At 49.7% G+C, this 20,952-nt stretch overlaps 1 protein-coding gene across 1 annotated transcript; it reads right to left on the bottom strand.

Annotated features, from left to right (window-relative positions):
• Positions 1 to 1,101: 1,101 nt before the first annotated feature.
• On the bottom strand, positions 1,102 to 19,049 carry TBC1D13 (TBC1 domain family member 13). Its single transcript, XM_026009455.2, has 13 exons — positions 18,731 to 19,049; positions 18,369 to 18,445; positions 17,339 to 17,412; positions 15,744 to 15,784; positions 15,102 to 15,163; positions 14,854 to 14,953; positions 14,001 to 14,083; positions 11,837 to 11,996; positions 6,753 to 6,963; positions 6,010 to 6,173; positions 4,769 to 4,929; positions 4,554 to 4,611; positions 1,102 to 3,697 (listed from the first exon to the last, which is right to left on the bottom strand). Exons 1-13 carry the CDS (start codon positions 18,761 to 18,763, stop codon positions 3,632 to 3,634), a joined length of 1,290 nt encoding a protein of 429 aa, XP_025865240.2. The 5' UTR covers positions 18,764 to 19,049; the 3' UTR covers positions 1,102 to 3,631.
• Between the last annotated feature and the right edge of the window lie 1,903 nt (positions 19,050 to 20,952).

Genomic DNA, 20,952 nt, shown 5'->3' on the forward strand with positions numbered 1-20,952 from the left:
AGGGAGAGGCCTGGCGCCGAGCTGACGTCCCGGCGCCCTTGCATTGCCCTTTTAAGACGCGCGGAGGGGGAGGGCGGGAGGGCGTGCCACCTCCCCGGCTCGTGATTGGCCGCCGCCGCCCAGCCCCGCCCTCCGCCCAGCCCCCTCGGGCAGCCAGGGGACCCTCCGCGCGGGTGGTAGGAGCTCCAACTTCAGGAGCGCCAAGTGTTCCGTACTGAACTAAACCATTTCCAGTACTAGACTTAATCTTTAAAAGAGCCTTGAGAGGGAGTCTCTAGTTGGCAGAACAAGGAAACAAGGACAAGACCCCAGGTCTGCCTGACACCAAAATCCACCCCCCACCCCCAACCATTACAAAGTTAAGTCAAAAGTTCTAGGACACTGGCAAACGTTTTAACAAGCGGCAAGAGGACAGCGTAGGGGCTGATGCTCACTGCTGGCTGGAAGAAAAACTGGCACGATTCTAGAAGGCAGTTTGGCAGTATATATAAAAGTCTTAAAAAGGTTCATACTTCTCAATCCACTTAGAGGACTGAGCTGGGGAAATGAATCTGGAATGCAAGGATCTTGAACAGAAACCCTTCTCCACAGTATTATTACTCATAATGAAGGCTGAAATAACCAAAATAGTCCAAGATAGGGGCTGGACTCAGACGTTTTTAGCATATGTGAATTCTATATAGCACATAAATATATTTTAACATCATACAGCAACTTGCTTACCACCTAAGGGAGGGAGCCCACAGTACACAAACTGTATCAAGAAAATGACAACGATGTAGCAAAGACTAACGTGTTTTTGGTGATTTTCTTTAGATTGTGGGTAGTATGCATTTTATTTACTTGAATTCTCAGTTTTGTCAATCTCAAAAACAACTTGCTGTGTAATCAAATGCATAGCACCTCTGTCCCAAGCCCACTGGCCTTTGGCCTCCAGCTGCAAACTGCAGTGGTTGAATGAGAAGACTTGAACAGGCTCTTCCAAAAAGAATTTCCTGACCTTCTTTGCTGACTCTCAGAGCCTCCTGACTCCATCCCTACTCAAACTTTCCCTCCTCTAAGGTCTCAAAAGGTTTCAGCCCATCACAGCACCAATGCCCATTGCAAAGAACACATGATTTATTAAAGACAACTTGTCATCAACAGCATTGATTCAAGGAATAAAACTAATGAACAATAGCAGACTCACATTCTGACTCGAGAGTGAGACCTGCTGAGTTCGTACAGCCCAACCTATAAGTGTCCAAAGTCCTGGGGGAAGCTTCCCAATTGGGAAGCCTCAGGCCCTCTGGTTCTCAGGGCACTCCCTGGAGAATCTCAGGAGGGGGAATCCCCAAGGGTCTGTCCTTTCCTTAGGCAGTATCCCACTGGGGAGCACAGCCTCATCTGGACAGGGTCCTTTGCTCTTGACCCTCATTCCAAGGTCAAGCGAAGAGCACTGGACCTAAGCCTGCCACTGAGGCGAATCAGATGCAGTGATTCAAGTAGTATGGCCCCAGGAGGGAAGGCAGGGAGACAGGCAAGAGGGAGTGCATGAGGTGTCCTGGGCAGTCTGCTGGGTCCCAGGCTGGGGCCTAAGCCTCAGGCTGTAAAGGGGTCAAATCTGGGACTGAACCACCAGCTGACAAGTTCTGAGAAGAGGCTGAGTCAGGCTGCCAGGCCTCGGGGAAGCAGTGTCTCTGTGCCATGATGGGAGCTTGCAGTCTGGACTCCATGCCAGCCCTCCTATATCACTTATCCTCAGTTCCAGTACATAGCTCACAGCCCTCCCAGCCAGGACCTGCTGGATAATAGGGACAGTCCCAGAGGTAGGGGGAGAGGATGCTACTCTGACCTTGGAAGGTCAGGAAGACTGTCTCCAACTGCTTTTTACCCTCCTGGCCCCACCCTTCACCACCAAATCAAGCACTAGCCAGTCTGCAATAAATAACCAGGAGTCTGAATAAATAGTAAAAAATCTCCCAAACTGTATGTTGGGAGAGGAGGAGGCAAAAGGCAAGTGCATAAAGTTCCAGGAGCATCCAAGATACAGTCTGGTATAGGAGCCACTTGGAGACAGCTCTTCCTGGCCCACAGCCAGGCCTGGGCTGGCAGTACAAAGTCCTGGCTGCCAGACTCAGGAAGGCTCCGGGGACGGGCGGGCCACTGCTGGCCAGTCTGAGAGGCTGGCCTGCTACACTGCCCAGCCTTCCAGACCCAAACCACCTGCATCCTCACTATAGGAGGAAGGGCTTAGTCAAAATAAGCCCACTCCTCCCACAGTCCAGCAGCAAGTGAAACCAGCTGCTCCTGCTCAGAGTGCCCCTGCCCCAAATCCTGGAACTGCCCAAGCAGGTGACCAGGGATGGGCAGCAGCTCCTTCACCCTGCTTGGGGGGACACCTGGCTCTCCGGCACTGACAGGACCCAGGGCTTTGAAGCTCAAGGAGGCTCCCATTGGTCCCACCTGCCCTTTAAGGGACTTACCACCCTGGGCGGGGACCCAGAAGCCACGGGAATGACTGCTCTTCTGAATCATTCAGATCCCAACCCCTGGTACAACACCACTTTCATGTCCTTTTACTTTAGGAAAGAAGGGCCTTTGGGGGGAATCCTGGAAGATCCAGCTCTCTCCCTCTTCTTCCTCCAACCCTGGGCAGAAAGGAGGGGAAGGGGCCCAAAGCTTTGTGGGCCATCATTTCTCAGCAGCTTTTGGTTTCCAAGATTTCTGTTGGGAACACATTCAGGGCCCTCTAGTGAGGCAGTGTGGACTCCTTCCCAGTCTGTGGGACCTGGGGGTCTAGGGCTGGGGATGGGCACAGGGCAAAACTGACCCGCAGGAACTTTGCTAAGCCAGACTCCTCAATCTGTCTCTGGGGTTCAAGGAATGAAAAGGAAGAGGGAGGAAGAGGCTGGGGATAAGGCACCCCAAGAGAGAAGGGCAGAGGGCGAATGGAGAGAGAGTCACACACACTCTGGAAGTGAGGGAGACAGAGAAGAAACACCAAAGATATGCCCACCCCCTCACGCACGCACTGACAGACACACACACACACAAGCAGCAGACACCTGGAGGATGGAGAGACACATACACACCTACCCATGACGAAAGACAGAAACACACACTCAGTGGGAAAGGGATAGAGGGTGTGACCTGGGCCTGGCAGCTTCTTAGCTCCTTCACAGTGTCACCTTCCCCACAGAGAAGCCTAAGCACCAACTCCCAGAAGTGGTTTCTGGCTCATTTGCCAAGCACCTCCTGCAACCAGAGCCCAGAGGACCAGAGCAGGAGAGGAGGAAGGAAGCAGCAGAGCGGAGGCAGGGAAGGGCCCCTGCCAGCCCCCAAAGCCCCCAACATGCCCCTGCCCCAGGAAACCACCTCATGAGCTCCAGCCTTGCTCGGCAGCCTGGGCAAAAGGTCCCCGGGTCAAAGAGCAAGGAGGAAGCCAGGGCTGGGTGGTTAAGGAGCATGGCACAGTGTGCCCCTGGTGGAGCGGCCTAGGGAGAGGGAGCCAGATGAGGAGGCCTGGAGTGGGCCAATCCTGCAGCTTCCCCTCGGGGTGGCTGGGATCCCACAGGCTCCTGCGTGTCCCAGAAGCCAGGATACAGGGGTCAGTGTCTTCTCTCCCAAACCTGGGCCTCCTGCCAACAGGCTACTTTGAGTCTTGGAGTTCCTTGGCTTTCTGTAGGATCTGGCAGACGTCTGTGATGGGGTAATCCTAGGTACGGGAAAGGTCAACAGTAGGCCTCTGAAGTCAGCTCAGCCTTCCCACCTTTGCCACACCCGTGCCCTTCCCTCTGAGCCCTGAGCTGCATGGACAGGGACCACAGGCTACCAGATGCCACGTTCTGCCCAAGCCCCTGAAGAGAGCTAACACTATACCCACCGCAGCACTAGCTTACCCAACCCAATCAGCACCAACCAGTATCACGGCCCCTTCCTTAGCACCAGGACCATCCTCCCTCATCTCTCTCCTGCCCTCAGACCCGAGTGCTATTCATAACAAGCCAGAGAGTGGACTAGACAGTGCTTACGAAGTAGTTCACCGGGTCACCTCATCAGTCTGATAAGAAAGTTACTGTGACTGGATCTATTTTACAGACCTGGTCAATCCAATTGTGAAAACCAACCCCAGGCCAGGCATTGAAGAAACTGAGGCCTGGAGAGGTTGTCCGGTGGTTTAGGTCACGTAACTAGCACAGCAGAACAAAGATGTGGCCCAGACCTGTCTGGTACCGCACCAACATTCTTCACCGCTATACCCCACTTTCCTCCCCCAGGTCCAAGCACTTTCACCAACAAGCACTATAATGTACCAGGCACTGCTGTGTCCCAGGCACAATGAACCTATGTGGAACATTTGGTCCAGAGACGCCAAGTTACTCTTAGCAACACCATACTCAAGTGGTAAAAGCGGGATTCAAAACCAGATCCAAACCAGATCTGCCTTGGGGACCTGGACGCTTATGCCTTGTTCCTGATTCCAGCCTGCCACAGCAGCTGGCATGGGTGGCTGCTTGGTAAGCATCTGCCTCACGACTAAAGACTGAGCTCGCCGCTCCAAACTCCGTTACCTGCAGGAGCCGCATGTTTACGGTAAAGTCCCCTTCCAGCAACTGCTCCCGGATCAGTCTAAGGAAAACAAGCAGCAAAGGTGCTGGAACCCTGGGCCACTGAGTGCCCAGCTCCTTCCTCACCACCCTCAGTGTGACCCTCGCCCAGGAAGTCCAGAGGTTCCCTCCTCATGAGAGCAGCCCCTGCCCACCCCTCTGCTGGTGGTCACACTCACATGAGCATGGCGCAGCAGACCAGGAGGAGGAAGTCAAAACGGTTGTCGTCGGCGAAGAGGGAATCCCAGATACGGATGACGTCGGGCAGCAAGAACTCCTGGGACAGCAGCAGTGTCAGCCAGCGGAAGGCGAAGAACTGAGGCTTGATGTTCTGCTCTTGCTGGGGAGACAGGGGCATGGGGCGGGGTGCTCGGCAGCCACGCAATGCCACACAGCAATGAGACCGGCCACATGTTTCAGCACCAGGCACAGAGTGGGGAGAGCCTCAGCCAGCCAGATCTTCCTAATTTCCAGTAGAAGCCAGAAAGCCAAGCTTTCTTATGAGCTCTCTGGATTTACCAATAATGACTCTAATTCTTTTAAAATACTGTATGGATTATAACCTTGGATTGAGGGACAGAGAGACCGTTATCAGCACTTAGTATAAGCCTAGCTTTGTGCTTAGCATGTTAAACATATCATTTCATTTATTTACTTCATATTACAGCCTTACATGGCCGTCATTCCCCATAGTATGAGCTCTCTGGTCAGCCCCAGTGATTATTATTAACTGAAAAATTGTTAAAAAACAATTTTTCAAAATTGGGCAAAAATATAATTCTGTATCTGTTTAAAAAGACCTGTTTATATGTATTTTCTTATTCACAAACCATTTTTGTTTATACAGTTTCCCTTCATGAAACTATTTTCTGAAATAGGGAATGCCACTCTAATAACTTTATATATTATCTTTAATTTTTAAAAATGATGTTCGCTGGAGCACCTGGGTGGCTCAGTTGGTTATGTGTCTTTCAGCTCATGATCTCAGGGTTGTGGGATCGAGCCCAGCGTCAGGCTTCCTGCTCCATAGAGTCTACGTCTCTCTCCCTCTGACCTCTCTCGCTCTTGCTCTTTCAAATAAATAAATCTTTTTTAAAAAATGATGTTTGTACTTCTTTCTCAGAGGACTACCACCAAGCTACAGTCATCTAGCATGTGGTAAATGCACTGTGCAGTGCCTGGCACATGACAGGCACCCTACCAGCTTCCTCTTCCCTCCCAGCCCGCTAGACTCCCATGTCAACTGCTGCCTCAATCTCCCAGTCGCGCCCCAGCACTTGCACCAGCACCCTCCAGAAGGAACAGCCATTTTCCATCCCTGGATTCAAGCTGGACCTTGCCCTAGGACACGCAGGAGGCCTGCCTATCTGTGCCCCTTCCCGTCTGTCTGCCTTGTCCTGGTGGTCCTAGTGCTCCTCACCAGTTTCAGGTAGAGTTCCATGTCCCTATCCTTCAAGGTGGAATACACCTTCTCCATCTTGTAGGTGATGCCACATTGCGAGTCGTCCAGGCTCTTGATGAAGTTGTCCCGGATCTCAGCCATGAGGTTGGTGAAACAGAAGAAGGTGTCTGCCTCGGCATGCTCTGGGGGACAGGGGCAGGGGGAGGGCAGCTGCAAGGAGACTGATGCTCTCTCAAGTCCCACCCTATCTCTCACCCCATGTCTCACGTATGTGAGGGCTTTCCCCCTCACCTCTGAGCCTCTCTGGGCCACCCACTCACCTGGTCAGGCTCAGGTGCTCCTCTATCCTTGACCATGCCCCACCCTCAGACTAAGGACAACACATCTTTCTTGTCACATCTGGCAACTCTGTACTTTCGCTTAGCAGCTATCATAGATACATATCATCTTCTGATGATGTTTTTCCAATCGTTATATATTTAAATCCTTGTCAATCATTCAGCATCCTGTATATACATCCCTCTTCTCTACCAGAATTTCAATTATAAACACTGAGATGAGGAAACTCCCAACATTCTAGAAAGCCTAAGCTGGAAAAGATCTTAGAGACCATCCAAGTCAACCCCTCACATCTGACGGAGGGAAGATGGAGGTAAGGAAAGGGAGTTGTACAACCTGATAAGGCCTATCACTCTGGTTTTCCTTGGTCCATTTTTCTAGGGAGTTACATGAGGGATGTGGGCAGCCAAGAGCCCTCTTACCTTTCCACTCGCTGTTGGGGTCGGTGGCAAAGGTATAATAGAGGGGCCCCACGATCTCATTCATGCCCTGTACATAAGCAATGCCAGGGTTGAGCTTGGCATAGATGAACAGGATGCGCTCCACCACCTCCCAGTGGGCCTCGCAGCCATTGGGCAACACCTCATACTCATTCAGGGATGACGGCGCAGAGTTCTTGTGTGGGGAGCTCATCTGCGGGAGGAGAGGATCTGGTAAGGTGGGTGGCATTACAGATAATGTGTTCTTGCCAGAAATGTTTACCATTCAGCCTACCATTCAACTTCCAGCTTATGGGGAATACACAGCAAAGCAGAGCGTGTCCAATATTATGAAAAGAAACAAGCAGACAAATCTACAATGTGGGATATTCCACAAAACAGCTAGACTAAAGCCTCATTTATGTGATAAAAGCCACAATGGTTACCTCTGAGGTGAAGGGATACTGACTAGGAAGGGACATGAAGGAACATTCTGTATGATGGAAATGTCCAGTGTCCTGATTAGGTTGGCAGTTACAAGGTATATACATGAGGAAAAGTTCATCCAGTTGCATATATAAGAACTGTCCATTTGGGACGCCTGAGTGCCTTAGCAGTTGAACATCTACCTTTGGCTCAGAGCATGATCCCGGAGCCCTGGGATTGAGTCCCACATTGGGCTTCTAGCATGGAGCCTGCTTCTCCCTCTGCCAATGTCTCTGCCTCTCTCTGTGTGTCTCATGAATAAACAAGTCTTTAAAAAAAAAGAAAAGAACTGTGCATTTTACTACATGTAAACTATACTTTACCTTTTTTTTTTTTATTTTTTTTATTCATTTGAGAGAGAAAGAGCATAAGCAAGAGGAGAGAGAGGGAGAGGGAGAAGCAGACTCCTCACTGAGCTGGGAGCCTGATGTGGGGACCCCGGGATCATGACCTGAGCTGAAACTAGATGCTCAACCATCTGAACCCCCCAGGTGCCCCTATCATTTACTTTTTAAAAAACCTTTAAATAGGGGTACCTGGGGGCTCAGTTGGTTAAGTGTAACATCCCAAGGCAATACATACACCTTGACTGGGTCCTGGTTGGGAAGTCAAACCAAAAAATATTCTTAGCACAATGGAGGACATCTGATCATGGACTGGATATTGGGTGTTAGTGTGGAATTGTTGTTAATCTTCATGGATGTGATGGTGGTAGGGAGGAGGATGTCTTCATTCCCAGGAGACACCTGGTGAAGTTCTTGGGGGTGAGGGTCAGGGCCTGTACAACATATTCTATCTCTACATAATATACCCACAAATTTGGCAAAACGTTAACAACTGCTGAATTTAGTTAGAATGTATATAATTAAGCATTGAGAATGTATATAGTTGGGACACCTAGGTGACTCAGCAGTTGAGCAACTGCCTTCAGCTCAGGTCATGATCCTGGAGTCCCAGGATCGAGTCTCACATTGGGCTCCCTGCAGAGAGCCTGCTTCTCCTTCTGCCTGTGTCTCTGCCTCTCTCTGTCTCTCATGAATAAATAAAATATTTTTTTAAAAAAAGAAAGAGAAATGTATACAGTTGAGCATTGTATTCTTCTTTCAACTTTTCTGAAAGTTTCAGATTTTTTTAAGTTTTATTTAAGTCATCTCTACATCTGAGGGGTTCAAATTCACGACCCCAAAATCAAGAGTCACATGCTATATAGCCTGAGCCAGCCAGGGGCTCCTCAGATTTTTCAGTAAGAAAAATTTGAGGCAGCACACCTGGATGGCTCAGCAATTGAGCATCTGTCTTTGGCTCAGGGTGTGATCTCAGAGTCCTGGGATCAAGTCCCATATCAGGCTCCTTGCATGGAGCCTGCTTCTCCTGTCTCTGCTCTCTCTCTGTGTCTCTCATGAATAAGTAAATAAAATCTTTAAAATAATAAACAAATAAGAAAAATTTAAGGGGAGCTTAGGTGGTTCCATCGGTTAAACATTCAACTCTTGGTTTCAGCTCAGGTCATAATCTCAGAGTTGTGTGATCCAGCCCTGCATCAGGCTTTGTGCTAAGCAGGGAGTCTGCTTGAGTCTCCTCCTCTCCCCATGCCCCTCTCCCATGTGCACACACATGTGTGCTCTAAAATAAAAATAAATCTTTAAAAGAAAAAGAGGGCAGCCCCAGTGGCACAGTGGTTTAGCGCCACCTGCAGCCCAGGGTGTGATCCTGGAGACCCTAGATAGAGTCCCACGTCAGGCTCCCTGCATGGAGCCTGCTTCTCTCTCTGCCTGTGTCTCTGCCTCTCATTCTCTCTCTGTGTCTCTATGAATAAATAAATAAAATATTTAAAAAAAAATAAAAAATAAATTAAAAAAAAAAAAAGAAAAAAAAATTGGGAGAATAAAAAGGAAAAAGAAAAAGTTGGGGGGATCCCTGGGTGGCGCAGCGGTTTGGCGCCTGCCTTTGGCCCAGGGCGCGATCCTGGAGACCCGGGATCGAATCCCACATCAGGCTCCCGGTGCATGGAGCCTGCTTCTCCCTCCGCCTGTGTCTCTGCCTCTCTCTCTCTCTCTCTTTGACTATCATAAATAAATTAAAAAAAAAAAAAAAAAGTTGGAAGATAAATAGAAGAGAATCCCAGTTAATGAGGGATCTTTATGCAACAGAACAGAGGTCTCAAAAAAAAAAAAAACAAAAGAACAGAGGTTTCCAACAGTGGTGCCAGGAGGAGCCTCAGGTGCTCTGCAAAGATTCAGGTGCCTGGCGTTATCTGTGTGAGACAGCTATAGGCACAGGAAGGTAGGGATAGTATATTAAGCCACACACTGGAAGCACACAATACTGAAGACAAAGTCCCTCTTCCATCACACACACACACACACACACGGGTATATGTGCACTCACACACACACATATCACTACATTTCCTGAGAGCTTTCTAAGTGCAAGACAGTGCTCTACAAGCATTCTTCCATTAAACCCTCTGTACAATCTAGAATATCTGCTCAACATTTTTAGGATGAAGAAACTGAGGCTCAGAAATGTTAGGTCACGGGACGCCTGGGTGGCTCAGTGGTTGAGCATCTGCCTTCAGGTCAGGGTGTGATCCCGAGGTCTGGGGATCGAGTCCTGCATCAAGCTCCCTGCGAAGAGCCTGCATCTCCTTCTGCCTGTGTCTCTGCCTCTCTCTGTGTCTCTCACGAATAAATATTTTCTAAAAAAATAATATTATTTTATATAAATATATATTATTTTATTATAAATAATAAAAAATTTTTTTAAAAAAGAAAGAAACGTTAAGTCACTCATCAAAGGCTCACAGTACGTAGCGGCACTAGGACTTGAACCCAGATTGGCTGACTCCAGACCTGGAGGCTAGGCTTCAGAGAAGTGCTTTCCAGTTTTCCAAAAATCTACAGAGCCACGACCTGCTTTCATCCTCTTGGCACTTCAAAAGCCAGGAGGATGGAAATATTATGCCCAGTTTATAGGAGACAGAGGCCCAATATCACTTCCAAAGTCAGATGAATGTACAGCTGGAACTAAACTGTCCAACCACAGGCCCAGCGGTCCAGGGATGAAGCTCCTGGTCATATTCTCTGCCACCGGGACCAGACTGAAACCTAAAATGGGTAAGAGCTTGGCTCCCAGACCCCTATTACTGTAGTGAAATGAATGAAACCAGGTCCCCACCTTGCCCTATAGCCAGGACATCAACTGTTAGTAAGAGGGTTGCCCACAAAGCCAAGCATTCTGCACCTTTCAGCCCATACAACTCTGTCCTAGGCATGGGGACAATGGGATCAGCTGTAACGGCACTTGTTACCCTGTAGCAAACGGCTGCTCTCCTAAAGAAAGAGACTTGGTCACTCATTCTACTTGGGGAGAAAAAAAGCTGTTGCAATATTATCTGTCACTAGCTTGTTGGAGATTAGAGAGGAGGGTTTTTCTACTGTTGGAGGACAATGAAAAGTTTTAGAAACAAGCTGGGAGTTCCACACACCAAAGCCTAGGTGTCAATTAAGGAATAAGGAAGGGGTACCTGGGTGGCTCAGGGGTTGTCTACCTTTGGCTCAGGTCCTGATCCCAGGGTCCAGGACCCCTGCAGGGAGGCTGCCTCTCCCTCTCTCTCATTAATAAATAAAATCTTAAAAAAAAAAAAAAAGGTAATAAAGTAATATGCTTCATTTGGCTATAAGCAGCTTTTCAGAGTTACAGGAATCTGCCAGAAGAATGGGATTCAATAACTCAGCATGACTTAGCCAGCAAAGTCCTATCAATTCTAGCTCCTGGAAAACCTGGCTGGCTCAGTCAGCAGAGCGTGCAATTCTTGATCTCAGGGTTGTAAATTTGAGCAACATGCTGGGTATAGAGATTACTTAAAAAATAAAATCTTAGAAAAAAAAAATTCAAGCTAAGTCTCTCAGCTCCACCCCTCATTCCACCCCGATCTTCACTGGCCCTTGCCTGGATAATGCAGCCACCTCTGAACCTCTATTCTACCCCTCCGATCAATACCTCCACAGGCCCCATGGCAATGCTTTACAAAGGCAGATCTGAATCATGTCACTAGCCTGCCTAGAACGCTGCAAGGCTCCCCAGTCCTCAGGACCACTATTTTTGCCAGCATCCTTCAGTAGCCCTACCCCTCTTTGCCCCCCGCCCCTGCATCCTGCCTCCAGCCAGGCTAGACCCCACTATTTCCTGAACACACACTTTCTCCTGCCTGAAGCCTCCATGTATGCCCTCCTCTCCACCTGGAATGAACTTTCCACTTAGTTTCTGGACCCTCAGTTTCCATATCGCCTCCTCGGGGAAGTCTTCCTGGACACCTAGGTCAGGTCAGCTCCCCACTGCCATTACTGCTTCCACCACACTTTCCCATCAAGAGCCATCTCCTCTGTTGCTCCTTCACCCTATGGTAGGGCCCTTCCCTGAACCCCTTACACCCAGCTTTTGATACATGACTTGCAGAAAGAGCCCTGGAGGTAGACCCAAAGTCACTCTGGGTAACTGTCAGGGCAGATAGTCATGGGCCCAGTGGCCAATGCTCCAAGGGAAGTATGAAGGAAAAAGCTGTCATGAGGCATCCCTGGGGCCCCCAGGTTGGCTCTCACATTTGTGACTCCACTCCGGTTCCGGGCCACTGTCTGGGATTTTAGCGTTGTCTGTTCCACCCGCTTTCGAAGGGTCTCAAACTCATTCTGGGGATCCAGGATAAGAAGGCAAGGGTACTCGGTGGCTCTCTGGAAGAACGATATATCTGGGCACAGCCTCCTGTCAAGAGGGAATAGCATAGAGTTTTGTTACTCAGGGTGGAGGTTTGGGGCATTTTTTGCATGTTTTTAAAAAAATAAGTGACATTTTATTTTTAAATGTTCAGGTTTTAAAAAGTAATATACTCATATTATATATAAATATGCATATATACACTCATATATACATATGCAAACATATACCCATCTTACCGTGTATATTTGCCAATAAAATTAAGTGTCCTTACTGTCTTGTAATCCAACTCTTCTCTTAAACCATAAACATCTCTCCACATCAAAAATCTTTATCTAATATGCACAAGGTGTTAAGTGTAGCGTGGCTTAAAATGGGGACATTGCACATTATACAACAGGATCACATTTACAGCTGACGTAGGAAAATGTCCAAGACAGAGGGAGAGGAAAAATCAAGGTGGGAGACAGTCTCTAGAATGTGATCAAGTTGGGTTTGTTTTGTTTCCAGTTTGACTAAAGGTATAACCGACACACAGCACCATGTGAGTTTAAGGCACAAGTTTTTCTCATGTATGTACGGCAGCATAGGCATATTTTCCAGACTTCTTACACATAGCCCATCACAAATCTGCCTTCCAGGGGATCCCTGGGTGGCTCAGTGGTTTAGTGCCTGCCTTTGGCCCAGGGTGTGATCCTGGAGTCCTGAGATCGAGTCCCACATCAGGCTTCCTGCATGGAGCCTGCTTCTCCCTCTGCCTGTGTCTCTGCCTCTCTCTCTGTGTGTCTCTCATGAATAAATAAATTAAATATTTTTTTTAAAAATCTGCCTTCCAGAAACACTGAACAATGTGCTACAGTTGCTACCAGTGAGAGACAAAACCTCTCTCTCTAGAACCAGATTGAAGACATGGTTCTTGACTCAAACCGTTAAGACACCTTGTGGACAGAGGCTGCCCCAACACCAGCCTGAGAATGCAGGAGACAAGCCCCCATTTGCATCCTGGTTGAGCCGCGTGCCGGGCTGGGTGTCCACCTGGAGCCTTCTGAAGATGGGCCTGGGCAAGATGAGCATACCCTGGAGGGTGAGCACCCGGAGACACAGCTGACACCCACTGAAGGCAGAACTGAAAGCAGGCAAACAGACTCCAGAACTCTAGCTCTAACCACTCAGGCCCAAGGCAGACAAGCCTCCCTTACAGCTCCTCACACAGCCTTGTGGGAGATTCCACCCGCTGCCAGACTCATCAACCCCACAAGACAGCACAAGCGTGTTTCCACATTTCTCTGCCAAGTGGAAAAGCACACCCACGTACACATTGTAGCTCATGATTTTTTAAAAAACAAACATCTGACCCTGTCACTCCTACACTTAAAACCTTTGCACAACTGCCCTATATGTCCTTGGGATCAAGTCCAAGGTCCAATGCCTGCCTCCCTCTAGTGTGGCTTCAAGCACATTGGCTCTCATACTGTTCCTGGAATGTGCTCCCATGGGCTTTCCAGGGCCTTCCTGCAGGCAGCTCTCTGCCACCACAGCCTTTTCCTCCCTCTTCCCCTGAGGCCTCCCACTCCTGAGACCTCAGCCAAGGCTTCCCCCAAACTCTTAGAGCACCCTGAATTCTCCCCTCAGAGCATTTACCACAAATGCTAATCATATGGAAGATAGGTCTTGCTGAATGACTGTCCCCCCCGTCCTCTCCACCAGGTTCTTAGCTCCTAAGAGGGACCATGTCTGTGGAGTCCATCCTCAACCCTGAACTTAGCACAGAGCCCGCCATACAGTGGGGCCTCAATATCTGCTGCAGGAACAGTCAGCTGAACCCCTACATTACGTCCAGGGCATGACACTAAGGCAGGGAAAAAGGAGAGCCAGGCACCCGCCTCGCAGGCCAGCCCCATTCACGGGCTGACATCACTCGGGCCTGGACCCACCTAGTGGACAATCCCCTGGAAGTTCCTCAAACACCTGTGGGCATGCTGGAAAGCACAGGCCTGGGAAACTCCCCAGCAGTCCCAGGGGCCAGCATGTAACCCCCAGAGCCCCACTTACCGGACGTCTTTGTCAATCTGCAGTAGCACCTCATTGTCCTTGAAATACGTGTTCCACCGGCTGTCAGGGTTGGGGTTGAGTGGCTGTGGGGAGAGAATCAGCTGCTCTGTCCTAGGTCCAACAGGACCCCAGGGGGCAGACTCCAGTCTGGGGGCCTGCGCAGAGGCCCCACTGAGGCTCTGAGTCAGCCTGGGAGCTACTCCAGGAGCCTCTCACATCACATTCCAACTCCAAGTAGAGCCCTGCAGTCTGCTCTGACAACATCCCTGCTGGTCAGGGACCGTCATTTCCATCTACTGTTGCCACCTCGAATGCTGCCTGTACCAGGCACTCGCTGAAATGCTTGCTGAATGAATGCATATTGTATCTTTTTGAATCTGATTCATCAACACTTTGAATCACCGATCCTAGTCCTCGGAGCATGGGCCTGGGTCCATCCATCCCCACTTCCTGAACACGGGGAGGGGCTCGGTATTTGAGGAGAGAATGAGGCTTCCTCCAGGCCACAGGAAGATGGTCTATTCTCCTACCCTGGTCTGGTTTTCTCTTCAACTATAAAACCAGGGCCTTCCCCAGGAAACAGAGGTGAGGAGGAAAGGAGACAGAGCCCACAAAGAGGATGGGGCCCAGTGCTATGCACACTTGGAGTCCAAGCTGTGATTTATGTACCTGACTGGGTCTAGCGCCTGGGAAGAAGGGAGAGACAACGGCCTCCAAGGGCAGAGCAGCCCAACACAGAAAGGAGGTAGTGGATGGACCAGAGCGGACCCAGACTGGCTACACCTGACCTCTAGGGTGGGGCCGAACCTGCCAGATCCTTGTAGCCCCAGCCCCTGCTGCCACCCTTACTCACATGGTCTTCAAAGGTCACATCCTCCCTGGACACACCCATGTTGGCCTTGGCAATACCAGGCTGGATGATCATTTCCCTCAGGAACTGAGAGTACAGCTCCCTGTGGAAGAGAAGAGGAGAGACAGATGATCCCAAAAGTTCCTTCCAGGCAACCAAACCAGAGAAGCTGCAACAGGGGGAAGATGGGCTCAGCCCCAGCTGCTCTCACATGAAAGCCCTCCCATCACCCCTCTTTCTCATGGTCTCACCTCTGCTTGGCCAGGATGGAGGTCCATGAGGCTCTTTCCAAGGGGAGGTAGTTCAAGAGAATCTGCACAGAGGGAGAGGATCAAAGCTCTGGTGACTCTCCAGCTCAGTCCCAGACAGTAGATGGAGGCTGACTGGTCTCAAAGAAAATGTCTAATAAAGCCGAGAGAAGACCAGATGGGCTAGAACCCACAAGTGGAAGTGTGGACTGGGGGTAGCCTCCATTCTCCTCTCCACTGCCTCCCTCCTCCTCTATCCCAAACCAGCCCTTTCCTCTGCTTTTCTTCACACAGACTCTCCAAAATGATAATAAAACCTAGTGCTCAGAGGCTGGAAACTGGGCTTTGGCTCCCACCTCAGCTAATAGCTGCAGGCAAAGCATGGCCTTTCTTTGTCACATTAAGCATCACTTCACTGTACTATACAGACTAGGAAGGAGATGGCTTCACTGCTACTACAAAGCATCCCATCCCCAAGAGGATCCTGGAGGGGGTATCAAGAACAGAAAACCCACAACTTCCCAGAAAAGTGTCCTCAAACAAGCAAGGAAAGGTGCAGAACCAGAAGGGGCCGGGGTGGGGGTAGCCCATGCAGGAACCCAAGGACTCTCAGCAGAGCAGACACCCCAGCCCAGGCACACCCACCTTCCAGCAGAGGCACCGCAGTCCGCCCTCACAGGGGATGCCTGTGGACACAGCAGGCGAGAGTCACGCCCCAGGCCAGAGGCCCCAGACCCCCAGCCCTCCACCTCAAAGCCAGCTGGCAGGCAGCAGAGCAGGCAAGAAGTACTCCTTCAAGGATCATTTTCTGTCACAACAATGACTGGACTGGATGCTAAATCTGTATATTTCCCTCCATGACTCCTGCCCCCAGGCCAGAGCTCCCTCAGTGTGGAATGTTCTTTTGGGGATAACCCTTCTCATTCTCTGCATTTCTTCCTCTGGGCAGCGTTAACCCAGCACCCTCTCTTCCCAATCAAAGTCATATCTTATCTCTTGTTACACATGATAATGGCTCCGTGACTTCTCCTTCATAGCATCCATCACAATCAGGATGATCTACCATAGTTTGTGTATTTAACATCTGTATCCCTGACCCCTGGGTAAGCCCCAGAAAGACATGCACCAAATGTGTCTTATATTACCTATCCCTAGCATGGGGCACAGCACACGGAAGGCATACCATAAATATTTGTGGAACATAAACTAAGCTATGAATGATACGTCTTTGTGCTTTATGGACATTATTTCACTTAACGCTCATTAGAACCCTAGTAAATCCGAAGGTTCACTTTGTTGTCCGCATCTTACAGATAAAAAAACTATCTGTAATGACAGAGCAATCAAGGACTCAAACACGGGTCTGTCTTAACTCTATAGCCCAAACTCAACTGCTACTGCAGAATGGCTCCCCCGAGGCCTGGTAGATTCTTCAGTGTGGTATACATCCTGTGACCCATCAAGATCTTCAGGGTCTAAGTATCACTCCTGAACAAAAAACAAACTCTTCCTGCAATACTGTCAGGAACCCTGCTAAAGCAGCTGTTGCTCCAGGATCCCTAACATTGTGAATGGGAGCTAATGCCCTCACCTCAGAATCTGAACAGGCAGGAGAAGAGCAAGTCAAGAATGCCTTGCTGACAAGGTCACAAGGGCCAAGCAGTAACAAGAACCTACACAGAATACCTTGGGGTATTTTAAAAGATAAGCTAAAAAATCTCTGTGCTGGAAGATTAACCATGCCACAGAGGGCAAAGTCAAACATGGCTGAAGTTCAGCTCCTAAAGTCAGGGTCTCAAGGCTTAACCAGTTCACTATGGCCTGAGTCAGCTTTGTTCCCCTGGGAGGGAATAAGGAACTGCTCTGCAGCTAACCAAATTCTACAACACAGGAAGTTTGCTGAGGAGTGAGGAAGACCCTGCAGCGGCTCCAGGCTCAAGTGTCCTCTGGCTCCAGCCTCCCAGCCTCCCAACTTCCCAGCCTCCCGTGTTCAGCCTTCTCCAGTTACTCTCAGCAAGCAGCAAGCACCACTTACAGGCCAGGAAACATCCTAAGGCTCACAGGCATGCTCTTGGTGGTCAGGGCAGTCAAGGATAGTTCAGAGTCACAGAATCTGGAAAAGTCTCCAGGAGGTCGGCTAGCCCCCAGAACTGATCGGGTGTGGCCTTGTGCACCTTCCCCTCCATTCAAACCATAATGCTGCTCTGGGAAAACCTTCAACACAGACAGCTGCCGCTTACCACTAAAACTGAGTTCCCGAAGCTTTTCCAAGACGATGGTGGGCTCCTTCAGGACATCCTGGAAATCTGCAATCCTGGAAGGTGGGATGGGGAGGCAAATGAAGCACACCCAAACCCGAGTAACAGACTTAGTGATCACTCCTGAAGCCCAAAGATCTCCTTGTCACCAGTCTTCCAACAGTTCCTCCCGCCCCTCGGGGACATAAAGACAGCAAAGCTCAGTCAAGGTCCTGGCCAAAGACATCTTTGGGAAACTACATAACTACCCATCACTTCTTACTCCAAACCCCAAAACATAAATGTTTTTGTCTAGAGGTTCTCAAACGCACACCATGAAACCAGACACATTTCTCATATTCAGTGAGCTGGCATTTATTGGGCACTTCCTGCTGGCCAGGCCCAGCCCACAGGGCCACTATCTGAACTCAAGGAACCCCAGGAACCAGGAGTAACATGATCCCTAGACAACGGGCCTGTGTAATCCGCCCGCAGCTCCCAAGGCTCAAAAATATAACGATTAGAAGACCTCTGGGCTGGCCAGCAATCAAGGACAAAAGGTTTAGAGGAAAATTGAACAGTGAGCAAAATTTGGCTGTTGCTGCAGGATTTGACCTGGGGGAAGGAAAACTGGAGAATCCAGGTTGTCCAGCATGCCTCGCAAGAACCGGGCAAGGGGGATGGGGAGTATTTGGAGGGGAAGGTACCGGGCAGAGGATGAACAAGGGAGACAAGAACGGGGGGATGGGGAGCTGAGGAGCGGGGCATCGAGGCTCTGGATGAGGAAGGCACCGGGAAGGGGGAAACCCGGGGTCCAGAAGGAGGGCGGGGGGGGGGCACTGGGGAGCATTAGAGGTGCCTCGGCCCCGTGCCCCCTCAGGCCCATAGGCAGTGAGGCTGGAAAGTGGGCACCGAGATCCTCTCCCGGGGCGGGGGTCCCCGACTCCTGGCCGCACCTGCACCCCCCTCGGCAAGGCAGGCAGGGCAGCCCGGCCTGGCGTGGTGGAGCCGGGTTGGCCCCCGTGGCCCTTACCTGCTCTTGTGCAGACTCGACATGGTGTTGACTTCCGGATCCCCCGCTGCCTCTACCGCCTCCGCCGCCGCCGCCCCCTAGGGACGCGGGGCTCTCTGCAAAAGCCTCCGACCCGAAACGCAGCCGCGCGCGCGCGCGTTCCGGCTCGCCCCGCCCCCTGCGCCCGGCCCCGCCCCGCTCATGTGCCGCCCCTCCCCCGCCGACGCCGCGCGGCCCCCCCACCCCCCTTCCCTGGTCCTGCAGCCCGAGTCCCGACGCGCGGGGGACCGCGCTGTCGGTGTGCCCGAGGCCTGTTCTTGGCGCTTCGCTGGGCCTCACTTTCCGTCTATGCAACGTAGCTCTCACCCTGTGCTCGGCCTTACCCGGTGCTTGGCGGCCTTATGCGGTGGCGACATTGTGTCGGGGACGTGCACCTTCCCTGCTCCGCCGCTCGGGCCTCCGGCTGGTCTTTCACTGCGGGGTCCTCCCCGCCTAGGGCAGCGGTTCCCGCAGCGACAGTCGGCAGGAGGACTGTGGTTCAAGATCCAGCAGATGGAGGAGCAGGACGACAGTTCAGGGTTTCCTGGGCTTTTGGAGTGGGTGAACGTGAAATTTACCACGTCGGAAGAATAGAAGTAGAAAGCCAGGATTTCAGGAGCCTTCCCAAGGAAAGACAGTTGGCAGCCTTACAACGATTTTCCCTACACGTATGTGTGCAAATGTGCAAAATTGTCCTTATTTTTAAAATTTATTCACTGATGGGTGAAAAGTTTATCGCTGGACTGGGAAACCTCAAAACCCCCCTCCAGCTCTCAGGACTTCTCTGCTCCATGAAGCCCGCACACAGATAATGTCTTCCTTTATTCACCAATCCCAGATTTTTGCTCCCACTTGTGTGCTATGTGTTGAGCTAGCTAAGTGTTTCTGTAGAATACGAAGATTAAGTTCTTGTATGAAATGCAATAAATAAATAAATGTCATAACTGCACAACAGGAAAGGAATATTTTTCCAGGTAAAAAGAATATCAGCCAGTCCTTTTTTTAAAATTTATTTTAAAGGGAGAAGCAGGCTCTATGCAAGGAGCTCAACGTGGGACTTGATCCCAGGTCTCCGGGATCACATCCTGGATTGCAGGTGGCGCTAAACCGCTGAGCTAGCCGGGCTGCCCCAGCCAGCCCTTTAAAAGGTTGGTTAGGGGCTCCTGGGTGGCTCAATTCATTGAGCATCTGCTTTGGGCTCAGGTCATGAACCCAGGATCCAGGGATCAAGCCTGAGTTGAACTCCTTGCTCATCAGAGAGCCTGCTTCTCCTTACTCCCTCCACCTGCTGCTCCTCCTGCTCATGCACCCTGTCAAATCAATAAAATCTTTAAAAAATAAATAAAATGTTGGGCACCTGGGTGGCTCTCTCGGTTGAGCATCTGCCTTTGGCTCAGGTCATGATCCCGAGTTCCAAAATCAAATTCTCCAGCAGGCTCCCTGCTCAGTGAGAGTCTGCTTCTCCCTCTTCCCCACACCGTGCTCATGCTTTCTCTCTCTCTCTCTCTCTCTCTCTCTCTCTCTCTTTCTGTCTTTCAAATAAATAAAATCTTTTAAAAAGTTAAATAAAATGTTGGTTAGGAAGAAAAATGATATGTTGAGAAAATTGTAGACAGTTGGCTAGCATTTAAGAAAAAGTTCTATTTCTATCTCACATCTGACAGAAAAATAAGTTATAGATGAATTGAAGTTCTATAAGGGAAAATCTATAGGATTAGAAGAAATATATAGAAAAATGTTTATAATCTTAGGGAAGGAAGACACAAGAAGCCATGAAAGATAAGACAGATAAATAACTACATAAAATTTAAAATCTCTATATGGCAAAGTAAAAGATAAACGCCAACAGGAAAACATATGCACCCTTTGTGATAACATGTGAATCTTCCTAACATATAAAGAGTTCTTAAATCAACAAGAAAGAGACAAACACACTCGTGGGACAGGAAATAAGCATTCATTCATTTGAGAAATTCATTGAGTGTCTAGGATGTGCCAGGTATTATCTAGTATTGGGAACTTAGATGTGAACAAAACAGACAAAAATCCCTGCCCTTGAAGCATTGATATTTTCGTGAAGGAGACACATAAGATAAGTCAGTAAAGGGGATCCCTGGGTGGCTCAACGGTTTAGCGCTGCCTTCAGCCCAGGGTGTGATCCTGGAAACCCAGGATCGAGTCCTGTGTCGGGCTCCCTGCGTGGAGCCTGCTGCTCCCTCTGCCTGTGTCTCTGCATCTCTCTCTCTCCTCTCTGTGTTCTCATGAATAAATAAATAAAATCTTTTAAAAAAAAAAGAGCAATTTAACAAGTACTAATACAGTTTTGTTAATTTGTATTTAACTTTCTATATCGAAATACTGTAAGCTCCCAGGAAGCTACAAAGATAGTATAGAGAGATCCTTTGTACCCCTTACTCAGCTTCCCCCACTAGTTTCACTTTTATACAATTCTACCAACTTCGAGATATATTTGATGTTCCATCAGCTTCCCATGTTTAAAGGATACGCTTACAAATGTTTAGATGTGTGTGTGTGCATGTGTGTGTGTATAGAACTCTGAAACCAT

Source organism: Vulpes vulpes, chromosome 2 (assembly GCF_048418805.1).
Source record: "Vulpes vulpes isolate BD-2025 chromosome 2, VulVul3, whole genome shotgun sequence".
Classification (NCBI taxonomy): Eukaryota; Metazoa; Chordata; class Mammalia; order Carnivora; family Canidae; genus Vulpes; species Vulpes vulpes.

What these genes read in the sequence shown, in the direction of transcription:
- TBC1D13 (XM_026009455.2), bottom strand. Translation starts at nt 18,763, where the DNA reads ATGTCGCCACCGCATAAGGCCGCCAAGCACCGG. An exon ending in TCGAGTCTGCACAAGAGCAG is followed by an intron (nt 17,413 to 18,368) that starts GTAAGGGCCACG and finishes CCCACCTTCCAG; the next exon opens with GATTGCAGATTTCCAGGATG. An exon ending in ACCGGAGTGGAGTCACAAAT is followed by an intron (nt 6,964 to 11,836) that starts GTGAGAGCCAAC and finishes CTCCTCCCGCAG; the next exon opens with ATGAGCTCCCCACACAAGAA.